Here is a 16,415-nt window from a genome sequence, read left to right as displayed (position 1 = left end):
CCAACCATACTTTTACACTAATACTTTACCATCAGTTGGCTTTCACGCCATTACATTAAACGACTGATGAATTGATTAATTTAATACACGGTTTAATTTCTCAATTAATAATTTCCGAGTCGTTGGTAGAGCGGTAGTAGCCACAACGCGAGGTATACTCGATGTGGTGTGCTGGCTGCGGGATATCAAGCCCTGAACACTGAATATCGACCAGCTGAATGGGATTGGTCCACGTGACCGCAAAATCACGCGGTGCGAGATCTCGCGAGACATTCTCGAAGTCTCGTGAGAGTTGGCGGCGTGGAGGTTGCAACGAATTCGCCGCTTGGTAAATGTGCGAATTTTGTTTATATATAAATACTATTGTGTTACTTCATTGGGCGCGCTAAGTTGTTTGTTTAGCATATTAACTGTTTGGCGCCGTATTGTCGCGATGTTTGTTTGGTTTTAATTCAAAACGCGGGTTACGTGTCAGTTGAGTTGGTCAGTGTGGTGGGACTAGTATAACTAGGCCCTCATTGAATTCCAGTTGACACGTATAAATGTATCAATAAAGAAGGAATATTTACAATAGCTCCTTTTTATATCTTGGAAATCCTCGGTGAGTCTCAAGACTTGTATTCAGGAGGGCTCTGCTACATTGGGGTGCTTTGCCGATGCAGCTCACAGCTTTCTCTTGAGTGCATAAAACGGTCGGTGGGGTGGCGCGCATCGCTTGTTTAAGCTCGAACCAGCGGGAACAATTTCACATTCATTTTGGGCGATTCTTTTTTTTTACTGCACACATACCTATCTTACTTTACCACAAAGTGGTGCTCATGATATTAACCCAGAATGCAAGCCGTACGCCACCCGGCGGGGCCTGGGTAAAGGTTTGCAACCGATTAGCACGGTTGGCTACGTACGGTGAGAAAGAAGTTCAACATACATACGTACTTATAGATTTGATTAATTTGTGCTGTCTTACAGACTCGACCTGCCCGATAGACCCACGTCATTCAGCCCAGCATGACCACGCAGGTAAAGGGGGGGACCATGTTTTAATTTACAGTGGTACGACAATAGAGAGTGTTGTTTCATGGATGAACAGGAAAGTCGATTTTTTTAAATGTACTTGTGTATTTGGAACCCAGGTCTGTGGTTTGACCATTTTATAGCTGCGTGACTCGATATTAACGTTCAAGACTTTTAAGCCCCGAATCGGGTGGAATTCGCTTAATTTTGACTTTGAAACGAAGACCGCGCCTATATTTCAAGACGGTCCTATCTTGTTACCTTAGCAACAACATCCCCTCATCTACCCCTCGCACTTTCCGAAAGATGAACAGTCTGAGCAATAGATGACATTACTGCAGTCCACTACATTTGTACACAGAGCAATACGAGTTCCTGTAGTACTACAGTATATTACATATAAATACAAACAATAACTGCACTTAGTACGACAATCTGTTACATACCAGAAAAGGACATAAATGCACTAGGGTATTACAGAATCTTGCATAGTGCAAATTAGAGCAATACACACATTAGTCCTGTAATACATTACATTAAATGTTCATTGCACTTACTGATATCATTGACGTGTGGCTCCCTTAACTCTTGGCTGTGTGATTAGAACACTGTTTAGAGGTCGGTGGTTTTACCTCGCAGTGCAGCAGTTGAAACAATGGGCATGAACTACAGTCGGATGGCAGGTCCGTATGTGGTGGGATAATGTGTACTGTAACTTCTCCATCTGGCCATCGTTAAAGAGTAAGCCAACTAACCCTCTAAGATGCGTTATCTAACGCTCTCTGTAGTAGACGACGACCTGCCTGTAATAGAATAAGCGAGCAATTGTAGGGCTGCACCTTTTTGTAATGTATGCGAAACCCAATGACCAAATACTTCTGACAGCCGTTGTTTGAAAGCCCCAAATAGATCGGCGTTGTGGATTGTGAAACTCACTTTAAGAGGTGATCACATGGGGGGAAATTATTAGTATTAGCTGCGACAACGGTCATTTGTTTGGCTTGGTGTGTAAAATCCTGACTGGTGCAATATATAGTTTAGTGAGAGTACTGCAGTGATGGATGATATTTCTCTTGAAAAAAATTGGTTCAATGTATATTTACATACTAATTTCCCCATTGCAGTACAGCATCCAGTTCAAGCAAGAACAAGGTGGGTTTATATTTTTTCTGTATAATCATAATTAGAATGATATAATCGAATTTGCAATACACATTTTACACTGTGCTATGCAAGTACAGAAAAATTACATGGCAGTAGCCAAGTACAATGTTTACCACTTTCCGCCGCAGCCCATGAGGATGCCATCTGGTCAGTGGCTTGGGGAAAGAATGAAAAGGACGGCACGGACAATATCATCACAGGCTCCGTGGATGACCTCGTCAAGTGCTGGAAATGGTGCGCGATACACAGGAAGAAAGAGAAGGGAGTCCAAGGGAGTTTAACTATGATGCACTGCCCTTGCACTAAAAGACAACCATGCCAATGGCTGGAGTGTCATAATAAAAGTCTGATAAAGCATTACATTTTGGTAACACATTTATTGTTGAATGGATCATTTTTACAAGGCCAAATGCCCTTTCAACAGTCAAATTACAGCAAGCCACTGACAAACCGGATTTTGCATTTGACTACACCATGTTCGTTAAATAATAAAATAATTGCAGTCTCTACGACTCTCATTGGAGCACGTGTAAGCAGTCCCTACCACCCACCTTCGTGCAGCCCATTAGTGAAAGGATTAGGATTTAACACCCGTGTTTTTTTATTTTACAGTAATTGTAGTGTTTTTGCTTCGTGTTTTGTTTAAGTCGGTGTTAGCATTTTTACTTTCCTTATTCAGTTTTCATATTTTTGTCTTGCTATTTTCAGGATACTATTTATTATTTTTCTCCCTCTTAGCTTTTTTAATGTTTTCAGGTTTAGTTTATTTTTATCCCTCCACTTTTATATTGATTGCTTTTTTAAGCTATTTTGCACTAGTTATATAAGTCTTGGAACACAACATACTACAACGGTGAGGACTGTACATTACCACAGTACACCAATAAACGTTGTACTGTTTAGTCATGTAGGTTATATCGCGTAACCTATATCACATTTTACTGTATTTGCAGTAGAATGCATGCAAAATTATTTTTTGTGTTTGTAATGTCAGGTGTAATGTAGTGTTCTTAGCAATTTATTAGAGGTTTTCATTGTAGCAGCTAGTTAGACGTTTTAGCTTGCTGGACCAGTATTCATATTAGCCTGGCTAGCCAATATTTTACTGTATTTGTTTGAAACAGCTCTAAGCCTTCATAGCCACCATGAAAACAACTCCTGACAGGAAATATGTTTAATTCAATCCGTTTCTAGCTCTTTTCCGAAAGCTAAGTCCCAACCTAAGCCAATTAAGCTATTAACAGGGCATTTTCCCTCTGGTTGTCGTGCAGGGCGGATGAGAAGCTGGAGCTGCAGTGGACATTGGAGGGCCACCAGTTGGGAGTGGTGTCTGTGGATATCAGCCCTACAGGGGCACTAGCAGCCTCCAGCTCCCTGGATGCAAACCTTCGCCTCTGGGACCTGGAGTGTGGCAGTGAGCTCAAAACGATCGATGCAGGACCAGGTCATACAAATTATTTAAGCTGGGACACTTCCTAACTGTAAATGTGTTCAACGCTTCACGCAACTTTATTTGTTCGTGGGACAGTTAACATTTAACTTTACTGACACAAGACAGTGCATGATAAATAAGCAGCATTGATCACATGCAACATGCACACATCGTGCTTCTCAGAAGTCATCAAGCTGAAATTGTGCAATTACCTTCCACAGACTTGTCTAGGTTGGCCGACTGCCACATGCTTGCTTGCAATTACGTCCCCCACCATTTTTGCACTGTCTCTGCTTTATGAAGTGACATCTTTTCCTGCTGCTTCAAATGCATGAGTTCATCCTGTTGTTTGAGTAGATACCCTTCTCCTAAGCAGGTATCTCTCTCGTTTGGTTACAGCACCAAGTAAATGTGAAACCAATTATTTCGTGATACTGCATTGGCAGTAGTCCACAAGCACAAATAACAAAAACTCATCACATTTGTCAATAACACTTCACAGAGGCTAGAGGTAGCTTGTATTTTGAGAGGCTAGAGGTAGCTTGTACTGGTAGGAACGAAGTTGTAAAATGAGTGTACCAGCCTGCAACAGATTAATGTGTCCGTCCGTCCCCTTTCAATACTTTAACGAAGTGAAATCTCGTGCTGTTGGGTGTAAAATCAGCAATAGACAGCGCAGACTTGACATGTCTTATAAAATTGCGCAAAATTCCAATGTTCCTACCAGCCCACCCTGCAGGGACCTGTTATTTTGTTAGCCAAGCAGCCAGCCTGTAGATGTCCCAAGAATGATACTACTCTTCCCCCTTGCTTCTGGGTCTCACACCACGAGTCAATCTTTTGCCACTTGTGTGTTGTCAGAATAACTGTGACACCTACACCCGTCCCTTTCTGTCAGTATTCTGCTACCATTGTATCAAAGGAAATTCAAGTGGGATAATTGTCAGGGTATCAGGATACTGTGTGCATCTTAGAAACAGGTAATTAATGATCTTTTCTTTTCCTTGACAGTGGATGCCTGGTCAGTAGCGTTTTCCCCAGACTCAAGGTTCTTGTCTACAGGCAGTCACATGGGGAAAATAAATATCTTCGGCATTGAAAGTGGCAAAAAGGAGTCCACTCTCGACACAAGAGGAAAATTCATTCTCAGCCTTGCCTACGTAAGTGTTGCCATCACTTCGTAACTTGAGGCACATTCGTTTTCAAAATGACATGTGGCCGATTCTCAGATATTTTGTGTTAATATGTTTGATCTCTTCTGCTAGAGTCCCGATGGTAAACATTTGGCTAGTGGTGCCATAGATGGCATCATAAACATTTTTGACATTTCAACTGGCAAACTTCTCCATACGCTAGAAGGTAAGGAGCACTTACCATTTTGAGGCATATGCATATCGTGCCAGACATGCATATACTGCATAATTGTACAAATGTTTGCTTGACCAATATTTAATGTTCTTTTTGCTAACAATGAAGTTATTTCCTTTTACCTTGGGCACGTGGAGGCCATGCTATGCCCATTAGGTCTCTGACCTTTTCTCCGGACTCTCAACTTCTGATCACTGCCTCGGACGATGGTTACATCAAAATATATGATGTGTGAGTAGATCTTATATTCACCTTCTTGTGAATGTTTACCTTCTATGTTTGGGAATATACAGAGGAGAATTTAGTGTCACACAAGGAAATCTTCTTGGTGGGACAATTGTGAGATGCCATCGTTTTGTGAGCAAAGTTTTAAACTAACCCTTAATTGTTGAACAATTAAAATGAACATTTTCATTGAATAGTTAAGGTGATAAGTGTGGTATTGATTTTCTATCACCAAATATTGTGTGGGTTGTAGGAGCTTTTAGTGATGCGCACCCAAGCTCTGCCAGCATCAAATGTATTGTATACAACGGCAGTGGATACTAGCTAGTTGTGCAAGTGGATTTAAATGTGTGTAATTCAGAATTGCTTACACCGCAATTTCTTGCAGACAACATGCAAAATTGGCAGCGACTTTGAGCGGACATGCCTCTTGGGTTCTGAACGTGTCCTTTTGTCCTGACAATACCCACTTTGTCTCCAGGTGAGTTTGTTTCTATACAAGCTGAACATTTCATACAATTGTATTTCTTTTGTTGTTTATTTCCTTTGAAGCAAGCAAGCTTGCTTATTAACCAATTCTTTTTTTACAGCTCTTCGGATAAAAGTGTAAAAGTGTGGGACTGTGGGTCCAGGACATGCGTGCACACATTTTTTGACCATCAGGACCAGGTAAACCTTTAAACGAAAACCATTGTACCATTGCCCTTTGTCCTAATCTGTAAATCACTGTATCTGCATCACCTCCTACTGCTTTGTCTAGTATCCAGTGACTTTGATTCTGGTTGCCCATGCAGTTATTCTGTGCCTTTTTACCACCCATTTCTGTAGGTGTGGGGTGTGAAGTACAACAGCACTGGCTCCAAGATCGTCTCCGTTTCTGACGACAGGGCAGTTCACATTTACGATTGCCCCATGTGATGACATGGCACATTACAGCAACTGGCAGCGATGAAATGGACTAGACAAAGTTCTACAGTTGAGCTGTAAATGTAAAAAGTATTGTTCGATTTCGTGTATAAAAATGTAGACATTCTGCAAGCATTGTTCTAATCCAAATTTGCTTTCACTCATTTCCTTTCCACTTTGTTTAACATTGTTGCAGCATGTATTTGAAATTCCTGGAACTGCTTCGATTATTGCATTAAAGTTTATATATTAAATTGTTTTAAAAAACACTCAAAATATTGTCATATTCACGGTTTACCGAACCTGGAAAGACATCCATAATGCATTTCATAAAACTATATCGAAACGTCTCAATGTCACATCAATTGTTTTATTGTGCTGCTGGTAACTTTTGAAGTCAACCTTATACAGATTAACCCACAACCAGTGTAATACGATTTACATTTGTGGGGACATTTTTGGAAATACAGAAATGGAATATCTACCTTAAGGTTTTCCAACACAAGGGTTTTTTTTGTACAATTAAGGGCATATTGACACAAATTCAGATTGCACATTTACATAAAATACATTGAAAGTGAAGGATAGCCACACCCAGATGGGTTGAGAACCCGATAGAAATCACACTTGATGCATCCTAAATCTACACAAACGATCAAAGATTTTAAGGTTTTTGTTGCTGGCATTTTGTACAAACCTGCTGAGAAAGTTATTTGCAAAGGGGCCTGTTGCCCAACTGTACAAAAGTGGTCATTGCTTTGCAAGTCTCAAACAAATGCACCAAAGTCAACCTGATCTGGGCTTGGTCGTGCCCCCATGTAAATCCGCTTCTATATTTGGAAGGCAACGGAGGGGGGCGAGTGCTGAACGTGGAAGTAAAAGTGCTCATGAGGTCTGACATGGCATGCCACGTGGCTGATGGTAGTCTGCGTCATCGTCCTCCATGTACACCTGTCCGGCGTAGTGGCTGTGGTACCGCCCGTGTGCCGGGTCCAGCTCTGTAAGCACCACCACCTCGGTATCGTCTGACTGCACGTAGCGCTCACGCCGAGGCAGCAAGGCTTCCAGCTGCGGCAGTTTGTGCGCCGGCAAGAATCCCGCCAACGGGAACTTAACCTGCACGACCACGAGGAGACGAGAAACGTCAGTTGCTATGGTGCAAGAAATCGATGGTCATAGCAACAGTTTAATTGTGTTGTCATGATTGTACTTTTAAATGTGTCAAATTGCCCGACGTGACAAGTAGGTGGTGTGCCATTAATCCAGCAATAGTTGGTAGATTACAGATTTGTGAAAATCCCAAACCTGTTATTTGCCCAGAAGAAGCATTACAACTCATGGGTGTGTCATGAACGTTTAAACGGACTTTCTAGGTACTCTGGTTTCCTCCCACATGCTAGACCATCCTAAAAAAAATACTCGAGACAAAGCCTTAAATCAATTTATATACTGTATATTACATAATTTAGACCAAGAGTACATGGTGAACCCAAACATTAGTACAGAGACAATGTATTTTTAACTAAACATCAATTGGCCAAGCTTGTTAAAAAAAATGGTTGGGTTTCCAAATTGTGTGATCAAGCCTGCATTTCAGTTAATCTTTACAAAAGTGCTTTGCAATGAGTAGGTTCATTTGCAGTTATGCCAACTTTAGTTGGTACAATGTTGTCCCTTACACTGAATTGGATGATGAGGCGTCCTTTCTCAAATGGGTCACGATACAGAGGCATGCCTTCATTCAGTATGCACTTGACATCGCCTTCTTTGATGACCTCACCTGTAAGGAAAGTGGGAAAATTAACATTTGAGTGTTGCACAGGAATAATGACAGGGGCCAGAATATAAAAAATATATCTTACGTTTTGTGGCAAGTACAACAAGTTACAATTGCCACAACAGAAATAACAAATCCATTGGAGATGCAACTTGTATACTTGAAAAGCTTTCACACATTTAGTGACATGTCACTATTGTGTTGGGTCTGTACGGATACTGTAGGCGGGATGTCAGAGGTCACGACAGGCCGTGACACTGCATGAACCCGACAGGACACGTGACCGGACGAAGGGGGGCCAGGGGCCCCAGGGGGGAGCTTGGTGGTCACGTGGTAAGGGGCCCGGACCTTCCCGAAGGTTCGGGAAGGGGGGCGTGGCCGAGGGCGGGGCCGGCCATGCCGCAGCAGTTATAAGTGGGGTGTGAAGAGACAGCGTGGCTGTTCAACCCCGGGATGAAGATGCCATCAGCAGTCCTCTTGTCTCCGATCTTCGTCCGTGACCAGGCAGCCTGTTAACCTGCCCTGGTCACGTTATATAGTATTCCCCCGAGTGTTAGTTAAATTAGGAACGGTGGTCACCACCTTATATATAGTGTTCAAGTTGTTACGTTAATAAATAGTGTTGCCTCCAAGTTGGATGTGCGCCTCAATCGAACCCATTACACATGTATAGGTTTAATGAAGGCCTAAATAGCATTTAATATGTAATTTAACAAGTACGCAGTATGCCAATTGTTCATTTTTGGAATATTGTTGCAGCAACTAAGTTGAAAGCTTGCTGACAAGCCTCTACAAAATAAATTAACTACAGTGACTAGCACACACCCTACCTCTAGTGATGTCAGATTAGTGGTGTTATTTGTGCAAGTCGCCGTGTATTTGACAGCAATGCAAGATGGCTATTGGAAGAAGAGCTGCACGGTGCGAATTGGTGTTGCTCCTGCCGACGCCACGATTTTTTTTCAGACTGAAAATGTGAGCACGTCGTTCAGCGTGATGCCGTGACCCAATCAAGGTGAGACGTGTTGAATTGTATGGATTTAACAATAAAATAAAGGGAAACCATAAATGTTAGACCACTACAAAAAGCTGACATTGTGGTATTGGAACGTCTTAGCGCAAACTCATGACTGCATTAGATCAGTATACTGACCTTGATGAGACGTGATGAGGATTGTTCTGTTGTCGAGAGTCTTGATGGATCGCTGAAAACCACACAGTGCCTCAACTAGCTCAATTTCCATTTTCATCACCAGATCGTCTTCTCTCCTGCATAATAAATGGCACAGTGGCAATTAGAGTATATTGTGTATTGGGTTTGTAATAAGACAGTAAACTAGTGCAAATTGTAAAATATCACAAGATGCTGCTCTAACAGACTAGATTTCCAGAATCAACACACTATTATCTAAGACCCATTTTAACATCTGAGTTACTATTTTTATCGACTGTTTTGTGAAGTTTGGATATGAATGGCTGGTCTCCAATATACCTGTGAAACACAGGGTGTTCTTTTTGGTCGAGAACGATGATGATGTGCCCAGGTTCGAGGTCTGGATCCTGGTCGCCCTCGCCATAAAATGTAATTTTCTGGCCATCCTTCATGCCTGCCAAAATATGTCATGCTTTTCTTAAGAAATTCCAGGGCACACATTTGGTTACAATGAATACGTTTTATTTATAGCAAGAGACATAGCAATGTAGCACTCCATATTCACACTTAATAAGCACAAACATTGGGGAAAATAAATCGAGGGCATTAAAATAAAATAACCATCATTTAGGAACTTGATGACTATTGTAAACAGGAGGGATGTAATCATTCCCTGCCTCCATGATTAGATGAATTGTCACAATTCGATTAATAAATGTTTTTGCCCTGGTAGGGCAGTGGAAAAGTGCTACCCCCAACTGTATAGACCACAGATCACTTGAAGGGATCTCAGAGGTAACTCTGTGATATCCGCTGCCATGGGCCTTCCCTAACACGAAGGGCTGCGCTGCTCTGCACGAGATCTAAATGGATTCTTCGTCTCATGACATTACACTGATAGTGCAATCAGGAAAATATTTGTATTAAAGTCAACATTTAAGAGAGATGTCAATTAACAAAACACAGCCTCACCCTTACTGATGTGCACCTCCAGGATCTTCTTCTCGCGAACGATCTTGCGCCCGTTGCAGTAGCGGCAGCGGTGCCGCGGGTTGATGCGTTCGCCATGGCCGTGGCACTCGGGACACACAGACTGGATCTGCTGCACCATGCCCAGCCCAATTTGTTGGATCTGCAGATACATGCCTGTTCCCCGGCATGGCACACAGCGTTCCACCGCACCCTTGCGGCCCCCACGACCTGCCAGGCACGGCAACCACGCAAACCCCCATTTGTTGTTAGAAACTCGGTGTGGCAGATCAGCTCCAAAATGTATGTGTCAGGGTTAGAAATGCTGGCATGAAAGATACTGCATACACAGGAATGCATATTGTACCAAAATACTACTGTAGATGGACATTAAACCTTGTTTTTTAATGGAGAAAATATGCTGGATCATATGCCTTAAAGCAGTTGCGAAATAATAAAATCACGAGTGCTGCAATTTTGCAACATGGTGATTAAAATGGCATTCCAACAATAACATGTTCACTTTCAGCTTATTTCATCCAAGTAGGGGTGGATTGGCCAATTTTTGCAAAAGAATGTAAGGATTACTCGTTTCAATGGACAATCAAATGTCATGTGCTTGCCCCTGGCATACCTTCACACTTTGCACACAGCACATTTTTTTGAAGTGCCAGTTTTCTGGTTGAGCCATTGTACATCTCTTCCAAGCCCACAGATAGCTGGTGTACAGCATTCTTGCCTGATGGAGACAAGAATGTCAGACAAAACTTTTAAACAAAGAGCTTAAACAAAGGAAATAATTTAATAGCTAGTTACATACAACTCCTTAAGCAATTATTCATTTTACCTAAAACCATTCACAATGATAAATGAAAGGATGTTTTTGTTGTTAAAACATGTGATTCAACCTGACTTAAACCATGTGACAGCAGACCAAGTAAATATTTCTCACTTTGCAAGTTAAAGATACAAATACACTCACATACTAGAGTATTTTATAAGTAGTATGCGCTTACACGCACTTTACACTCACGCAAATATTTATACACACACTTTGGTTTTACGTGCCAGATTGATTATTTGCTCAAACCAATGTATCATTTCAAAACTGCTGTTTGGAATGACATAGGGGCATAATGCTGTGTGGTGAATTGAGAAGTCACACGTATGCCCAATTGCCACTGTGGCTCTAATCCTGAAATAAATGGAGGTGGCAACGCCACAAAATCTGCTGCGAGGACTAATGCCTGCTTGTCCAATCGTGATGACCTTGACAAAATGTACCTCTCCTTTCCCTGTGCATGCGGGTGCCGCCATTGAAGAAGAGGTCAAATATGTCCATGGGGCTACTGAAGCCGTTGCCACTGTTGCTGCTGCCCCCCTTGAGGGCCTGCTCCCCTCCCATGTCATAAAGCTCTCGCTTCTTGGGGTCCAGCAGAACCTCGTATGCCTGGGAAATTTGTTTGAACTGTGTAAGCAAAAACAGAAGACAAGCCAACACACGCACGTTAGTGCCTGTCGGTATCTATTTTACAAGCCCATACGTGCAAGTTGCAGTGAGAATCCAAGCAAGAGAAGCAAACTTTTGTATTCAATTTCATTAAATATCATGATGGCTGGCAGCGCTCTGTATAACCCTGCTCTAAATAGATGCCTATATAGTGTGGCTAACTGCTGTAAATTTGCAGCTGACTTTTCAGCAACATGAGATTGCAACGACCCTCCTGCATCACCAAAAAAACATATACAATATTATGTACCGTATCACTCTATTGTAAAATTATGAAGTCACACGTAGCTTTCAGAGTTCACGTATCACAATACAAAGTGCAAATTCATATCTTGCTTAGCAGAGAGTGCTGAGGTTACTGGTCGCTGACCAAGGAGTTTTGCAGTTTTATTTTTGTCCAGGACAGTAAGCATGTTGTCGAGAGCTGTGGCTATAATGTTGTTACGTGGTGGTGAGGGATGTCCTCTGTCTCTAGATTTTCACTCGGCATGTAACGATTCACCTCCAAAATTCTACATGTTATGTTATAATTTTATTTCACGATATTAAATATTTTCACCTACTTAATAGTATAATTTGTATCGTTTCGTATGTATTGTCTCATTCGCTTTGAGCTGAAACCTAACATTTGCATATCATTCATGTAAAGTTTATTTTCCTTTATTTCCCCTTTGTCCTCAGTGCATTGTATTTTCTGAATATAATGAGGTGAATTGCGTTACTTCTTGTTAATAAGTGAAAATAAAAAATGCAAATTCGTATCCCTAATTTACTCTTACATGCACAAATGGATGGGTGTGCTGTAAGCATATGAATACATTTTAATGGTAGAATCGATGAAGATTGTAGACACCTCCTTTGTACTCCACCGCTCAACAAATGGCGTGTTTGAGAAGAACAAGATGAACTAAAATATTAAACTGCTCACCTTTTCGCCTTCATTGGGGTTTTTGTCGGGATGGTACTTTAAGGCGAGTTTGCGGTACGCTTTCTTGAGTTCCTCGTGAGTGGCGTTTGGATTCACGCCCAAGGTGTCATAATAAGCAGTCTCCTTCACCATGGTTGCTCAGGCTGAGGTTGATGAGGCACCTGTTGACACACGCAGTCACGTCATGACACAATGGCAAATAACACTGAATGTGGCTTGTCATTATTACCTATCTGAAAATTGTGAATAGTTCCTTGTTTCCATGACAGGTGGGGTTTTGGACAGTAAACTAGCGTATATCCCAGCACTAGCCACATGTATTTATATAGCCCCTAAGGTGAATCCACTGATGGCTGAGGGATTCCACAAGCTGTGTAGGTTGTGGGGGTTATTTGGCCATGCTTTAATACACTGATCAGTCCAGACAGTGTACGCGTGGGAGCATAGTACAGCATTACATTTATTTTTTTCTGCACTGTCCCCTTCTGCCCACCACGTAGCCCTCCGCAGGCCTTTGACAACCTGTTTTTGTATGGTGGCCACCCATTCAAGCACTATCCAGGGTCAGCGCTGCTTACATTCTGAGGTCTGGCAAGATTTGGTGCATTATGGGTGATTTTACCATAAACCCTCAACACTTGCTATTCACCGTCAACTAAAGACTTAAAAGATATCCCTATAACTGTGCATTACAAAAAAAATAGCCGCTCCAGTATTTCAATGAATAAAATAAATAAAATGTTCTTATTACTGCAGGCTCTGAACAGATAAATCCTATACGTTCGCCTGTTTAATAAAGAAAATACTAACAGGCTCGCACAAAGGGCAATGAACTAATACTGAAAACGATATCACGTATTTAAAAGAACATTTAAACTGAGTCTCAAATGGGCCCTCGTTCGATTACATAACTGAAAATCATTGTGTGTCGGGGAGGGGGGGGGAGAGAGTCCTCGCTTATATAAACGCCGGCAATTTTTTTTTACCGCAATGTGTATCTCGCGGGCTTTAACACACCGATTAAACAATATACCTCGCAGTGGGATTTAACGGCAAACGGAGCTTAAACGGGCTTCAGTTTTGTGTGTGTGTTGATACGATCATTTCCTTGCATTTTAACGTTGCGCCACGACATTGCGCAACGAACCAGCAGAGGAAGAAAAAAAACACAAGCGCGCAGAGCCGAACCGATAAAAAAACTGAATTTTGATTTAAAGCTTTCGTGACTGCAGTAATTCATGTTCTTAGCTCTTTCGGTAAAGTCACGTTGAAGGGGAACAATAAAGAAAGCGCTAAGAATACGATAAAAAACTGCTCAACGTTGAACGTTCTCGTTGCGAGCGCGGCGTTCACTTGCGGTGGGGGACAACCCTCCCTTACGTTATGCAATGCAACTTCAGAGCGTCTCAATTCATCACGATCTCGTTGGGTTTTAAACGTTACGCGAATGTAATCGCCGGCATCTCGACCTTTCTTCTACCACCCACCATAAGCAAGGAAGCCCGGCTCTTGGTAGTTGAAATTAAAGGAAACTCGGTACGTTCCGCTAACGCATAATACTTGGGCACACCAAGTTCCGCGAAATAACTGCAAGGGTACATTACGTACTTAAGAGTAGTTTATTACCCCCACCACACACACACATACATACCCCACGGTGATCAAACATTTGGGTTTTCGGAGCCAATTTCGAACGCTCAGCCGAAACGGGGGACCGGCAACTCTCCCGTCAACCCCTAACGCGCCCGATCTATATCAATCATTACAATCACACATCAATCAATCAAAACGTGTTATATAGCAATACTCCGTTTAGTTGTGGGGGGTAAATATAATCGATTCGTGGCATAGTTTGGCCATGAGATGCACCGTCGGCATGGTGGGGGGAGGGGGGGAGAGGCCTTCATCCAACTGCGGATGTGACCGATGACGACGATCAACCTTCAGCATCGACAAGCACGACATTTGAGGCACATTTCAAACGTGTCAAAACCTTTTTGTCTCCTCCTCACACACGTCCCTCGGTTCACAGGTAGATAGGAGGAGGTGGTGGGGAATGGTTGTCAGGGGGTGTCACCGCACACCGCGCCGGCCGGCAGAGGCCGGCGGGCAGGCCGAGGGGCCGGGCAAGCCTCAACCACGAAGACGTCGCTGACCGGGTCGTCACTTTCCACCGTCGCCTCTACCACGGAGACGTCGCTGACCGGGTCGTCACTTTCCACCGTCGCCTCTACCACGGAGACGTCGCTGACCGGGTCGTCACTTTCCACCGTCGCCTCTACCACCGAGACGTCGCTGACCGGGTCGTCACTTTCCACCGTCGCCTCTACCACGGAGACGTCGCTGACCGGGTCGTCACTTTCCACCGTCGCCTCTACCACCGAGACGTCGCTGACCGGGTCGTCACTTTCCACCGTCGCCTCTACCACCGAGACGTCGCTGACCGGGTCGTCACTTTCCACCGTCGCCGCACACGAGACGAGAGACACACTTACCCGCCTCGGGAGGTGGAGAAGCCGGCGGTGGTAGCAGCAGCGGCGGCGGCGACGAGAGAGCTGTTGCTTGTCGTGGTGATGATGGTTGAGACGAGGCGAGGGTGCTTGTGGTGATGATGGTTGTGGCGAGGCGACGGTGCTTGTGGTGGTGGTAATGATGGTTGTGGCGAGGCGACAGTGCTTGTGGTGGTGGTTGAGACGAAGCGACGGTGCTTGTGGTGGTGATGGTTGTGGAGAGGCGACGGTGGTGGTGGTTGTTGAGACGAAGCGACGGTGATTGTGGTGGTTGTGGCGAGGCGACAGTGGTGGTGGTGGTTGCTGTTTCTGCGGTTCCCGCTCTTTTTTTCCCCCCCACCCGTCGCCGCTTCGTGCGAGAGCCGCGCGGCTTTTGCCGGGGGTTGCCTTCGGGGTGGCTGTGTGTGTGTGTGGGGGGGTCCCGCCGCTCCGCCTTCACGAGAGAGCGAGGGGGGTGGCTGGGTGGCAGTGGTGGGTGGCAGTGGTGGATGGGTGGGTGAGTGCTTGGTGGTTGTGGTAAAACAGAAGCTTCTGGAAACCGGCGCTGTGACGTCAATGGCGCCACGTGAAGAGAAGGGGAGGGGGAAAAAAGAGGCAGCACCCCTCCCACGGCGCACGCAACGCAACGCTCTCCCCTTTACCCCCTAAAGATGCCCTTACAGATGTTTAATTATAGACCCCCCCACTCCTCTCGCTGTGTTGTAACCCACCGGTGGGAGATGCCGCGTCTGTGTTACCCATTCAGCAAGCCAGTGTGTGTACCACTGTGTAGCTTGTCTGTGTTACCCATTCTTGGACCAAGCCAGTGTGTGTACCACTGTGTAGCCTTGTCTGTGTTACCCATTCACCAAGCCAGTGTGTGTACCACTGTGTAACCTTGTCTGTGTTACCCATTCACCAAGCCAGTGTGTGTACCACTGTGTAGCCTTGTCTGTGTTACCCATTCAGCAAGCCAGTGTGTGTACCACTGTGTAGCCTTGTCTGTGTTACCCATTCAGCAAGCCAGTGTGTGTACCACTGTGTAACCTTGTCTGTGTTACCCATTCGCCAAGCCAGTGTGTGTACCACTGTGTAGCCTTGTCTGTGTTACCCATTCAGCAAGCCAGTGTGTGTACCACTGTGTAACCTTGTCTGTGTTACCCATTCAGCAAGCCAGTGTGTGTACCACTGTGTAGCCTTGTCTGTTACCCATTCACCAAGCCAGTGTGTGTACCACTGTGTAGCCTGTTACCCATTCAGCAAGCCAGTGTGTGTACCACTGTGTAGCCTTGTCTGTGTTACCCATTCACCAAGCCAGTGTGTGTACCACTGTGTAGCCTTGTCTGTGTTACCCATTCACCAAGCCAGTGTGTGTACCACTCTAGCCTTGTCTGTGTTACCCATTCACCAAGCCAGTGTGTGTACCACTGTGTAGCCTTGTCTGTTACCCATTCACCAAGCCAGTGTGTGTACCACTGTG

The 16,415-nt window shown here is 44.1% G+C and overlaps 2 protein-coding genes across 4 annotated transcripts; one reads left to right on the top strand and one right to left on the bottom strand.

Annotated features, from left to right (window-relative positions):
* Positions 1-240: 240 nt before the first annotated feature.
* On the top strand, positions 241-6,459 carry SKIC8 (SKI8 subunit of superkiller complex). Of its 2 annotated transcripts, none has more exons than XM_032953563.2 (11): positions 241-328; positions 970-1,020; positions 2,139-2,166; positions 2,307-2,412; positions 3,450-3,622; positions 4,622-4,770; positions 4,876-4,969; positions 5,116-5,209; positions 5,592-5,684; positions 5,794-5,872; positions 6,032-6,459. In XM_032953563.2, the coding sequence occupies exons 2-11, from the start codon at positions 1,009-1,011 to the stop codon at positions 6,119-6,121; spliced, it is 918 nt and encodes a 305-aa protein (XP_032809454.1). In that variant the 5' UTR covers positions 241-328; positions 970-1,008; the 3' UTR covers positions 6,122-6,459. The 2 variants fall into 2 exon arrangements, with proteins under 2 accessions (XP_032809454.1, XP_032809453.1); XM_032953562.2 differs by having other exon boundaries at positions 245-334.
* Positions 6,460-15,084, bottom strand: LOC116942031 (dnaJ homolog subfamily A member 1-like). 2 transcript variants are annotated; one of them, XM_076066874.1, is made up of 9 exons: positions 14,946-15,084; positions 12,447-12,607; positions 11,293-11,476; positions 10,643-10,747; positions 10,012-10,239; positions 9,379-9,493; positions 9,040-9,155; positions 7,789-7,889; positions 6,460-7,225 (listed from the first exon to the last, which is right to left on the bottom strand). In XM_076066874.1, the coding sequence occupies exons 2-9, from the start codon at positions 12,576-12,578 to the stop codon at positions 6,995-6,997; spliced, it is 1,212 nt and encodes a 403-aa protein (XP_075922989.1). In that variant the 5' UTR covers positions 12,579-12,607; positions 14,946-15,084; the 3' UTR covers positions 6,460-6,994. The 2 variants fall into 2 exon arrangements, with proteins under 2 accessions (XP_075922989.1, XP_032809451.1); XM_032953560.2 differs by having other exon boundaries at positions 14,942-15,077.
* Between the last annotated feature and the right edge of the window lie 1,331 nt (positions 15,085-16,415).

This window comes from Petromyzon marinus, chromosome 13 (genome assembly GCF_048934315.1).
Source record: "Petromyzon marinus isolate PM22_M1 ecotype Great Lakes invasive population chromosome 13, UKy_Petmar_22M1.pri1.0, whole genome shotgun sequence".
Classification (NCBI taxonomy): Eukaryota; Metazoa; Chordata; class Hyperoartia; order Petromyzontiformes; family Petromyzontidae; genus Petromyzon; species Petromyzon marinus.
This window is presented reverse-complemented; position numbering and strand designations above follow the sequence as displayed.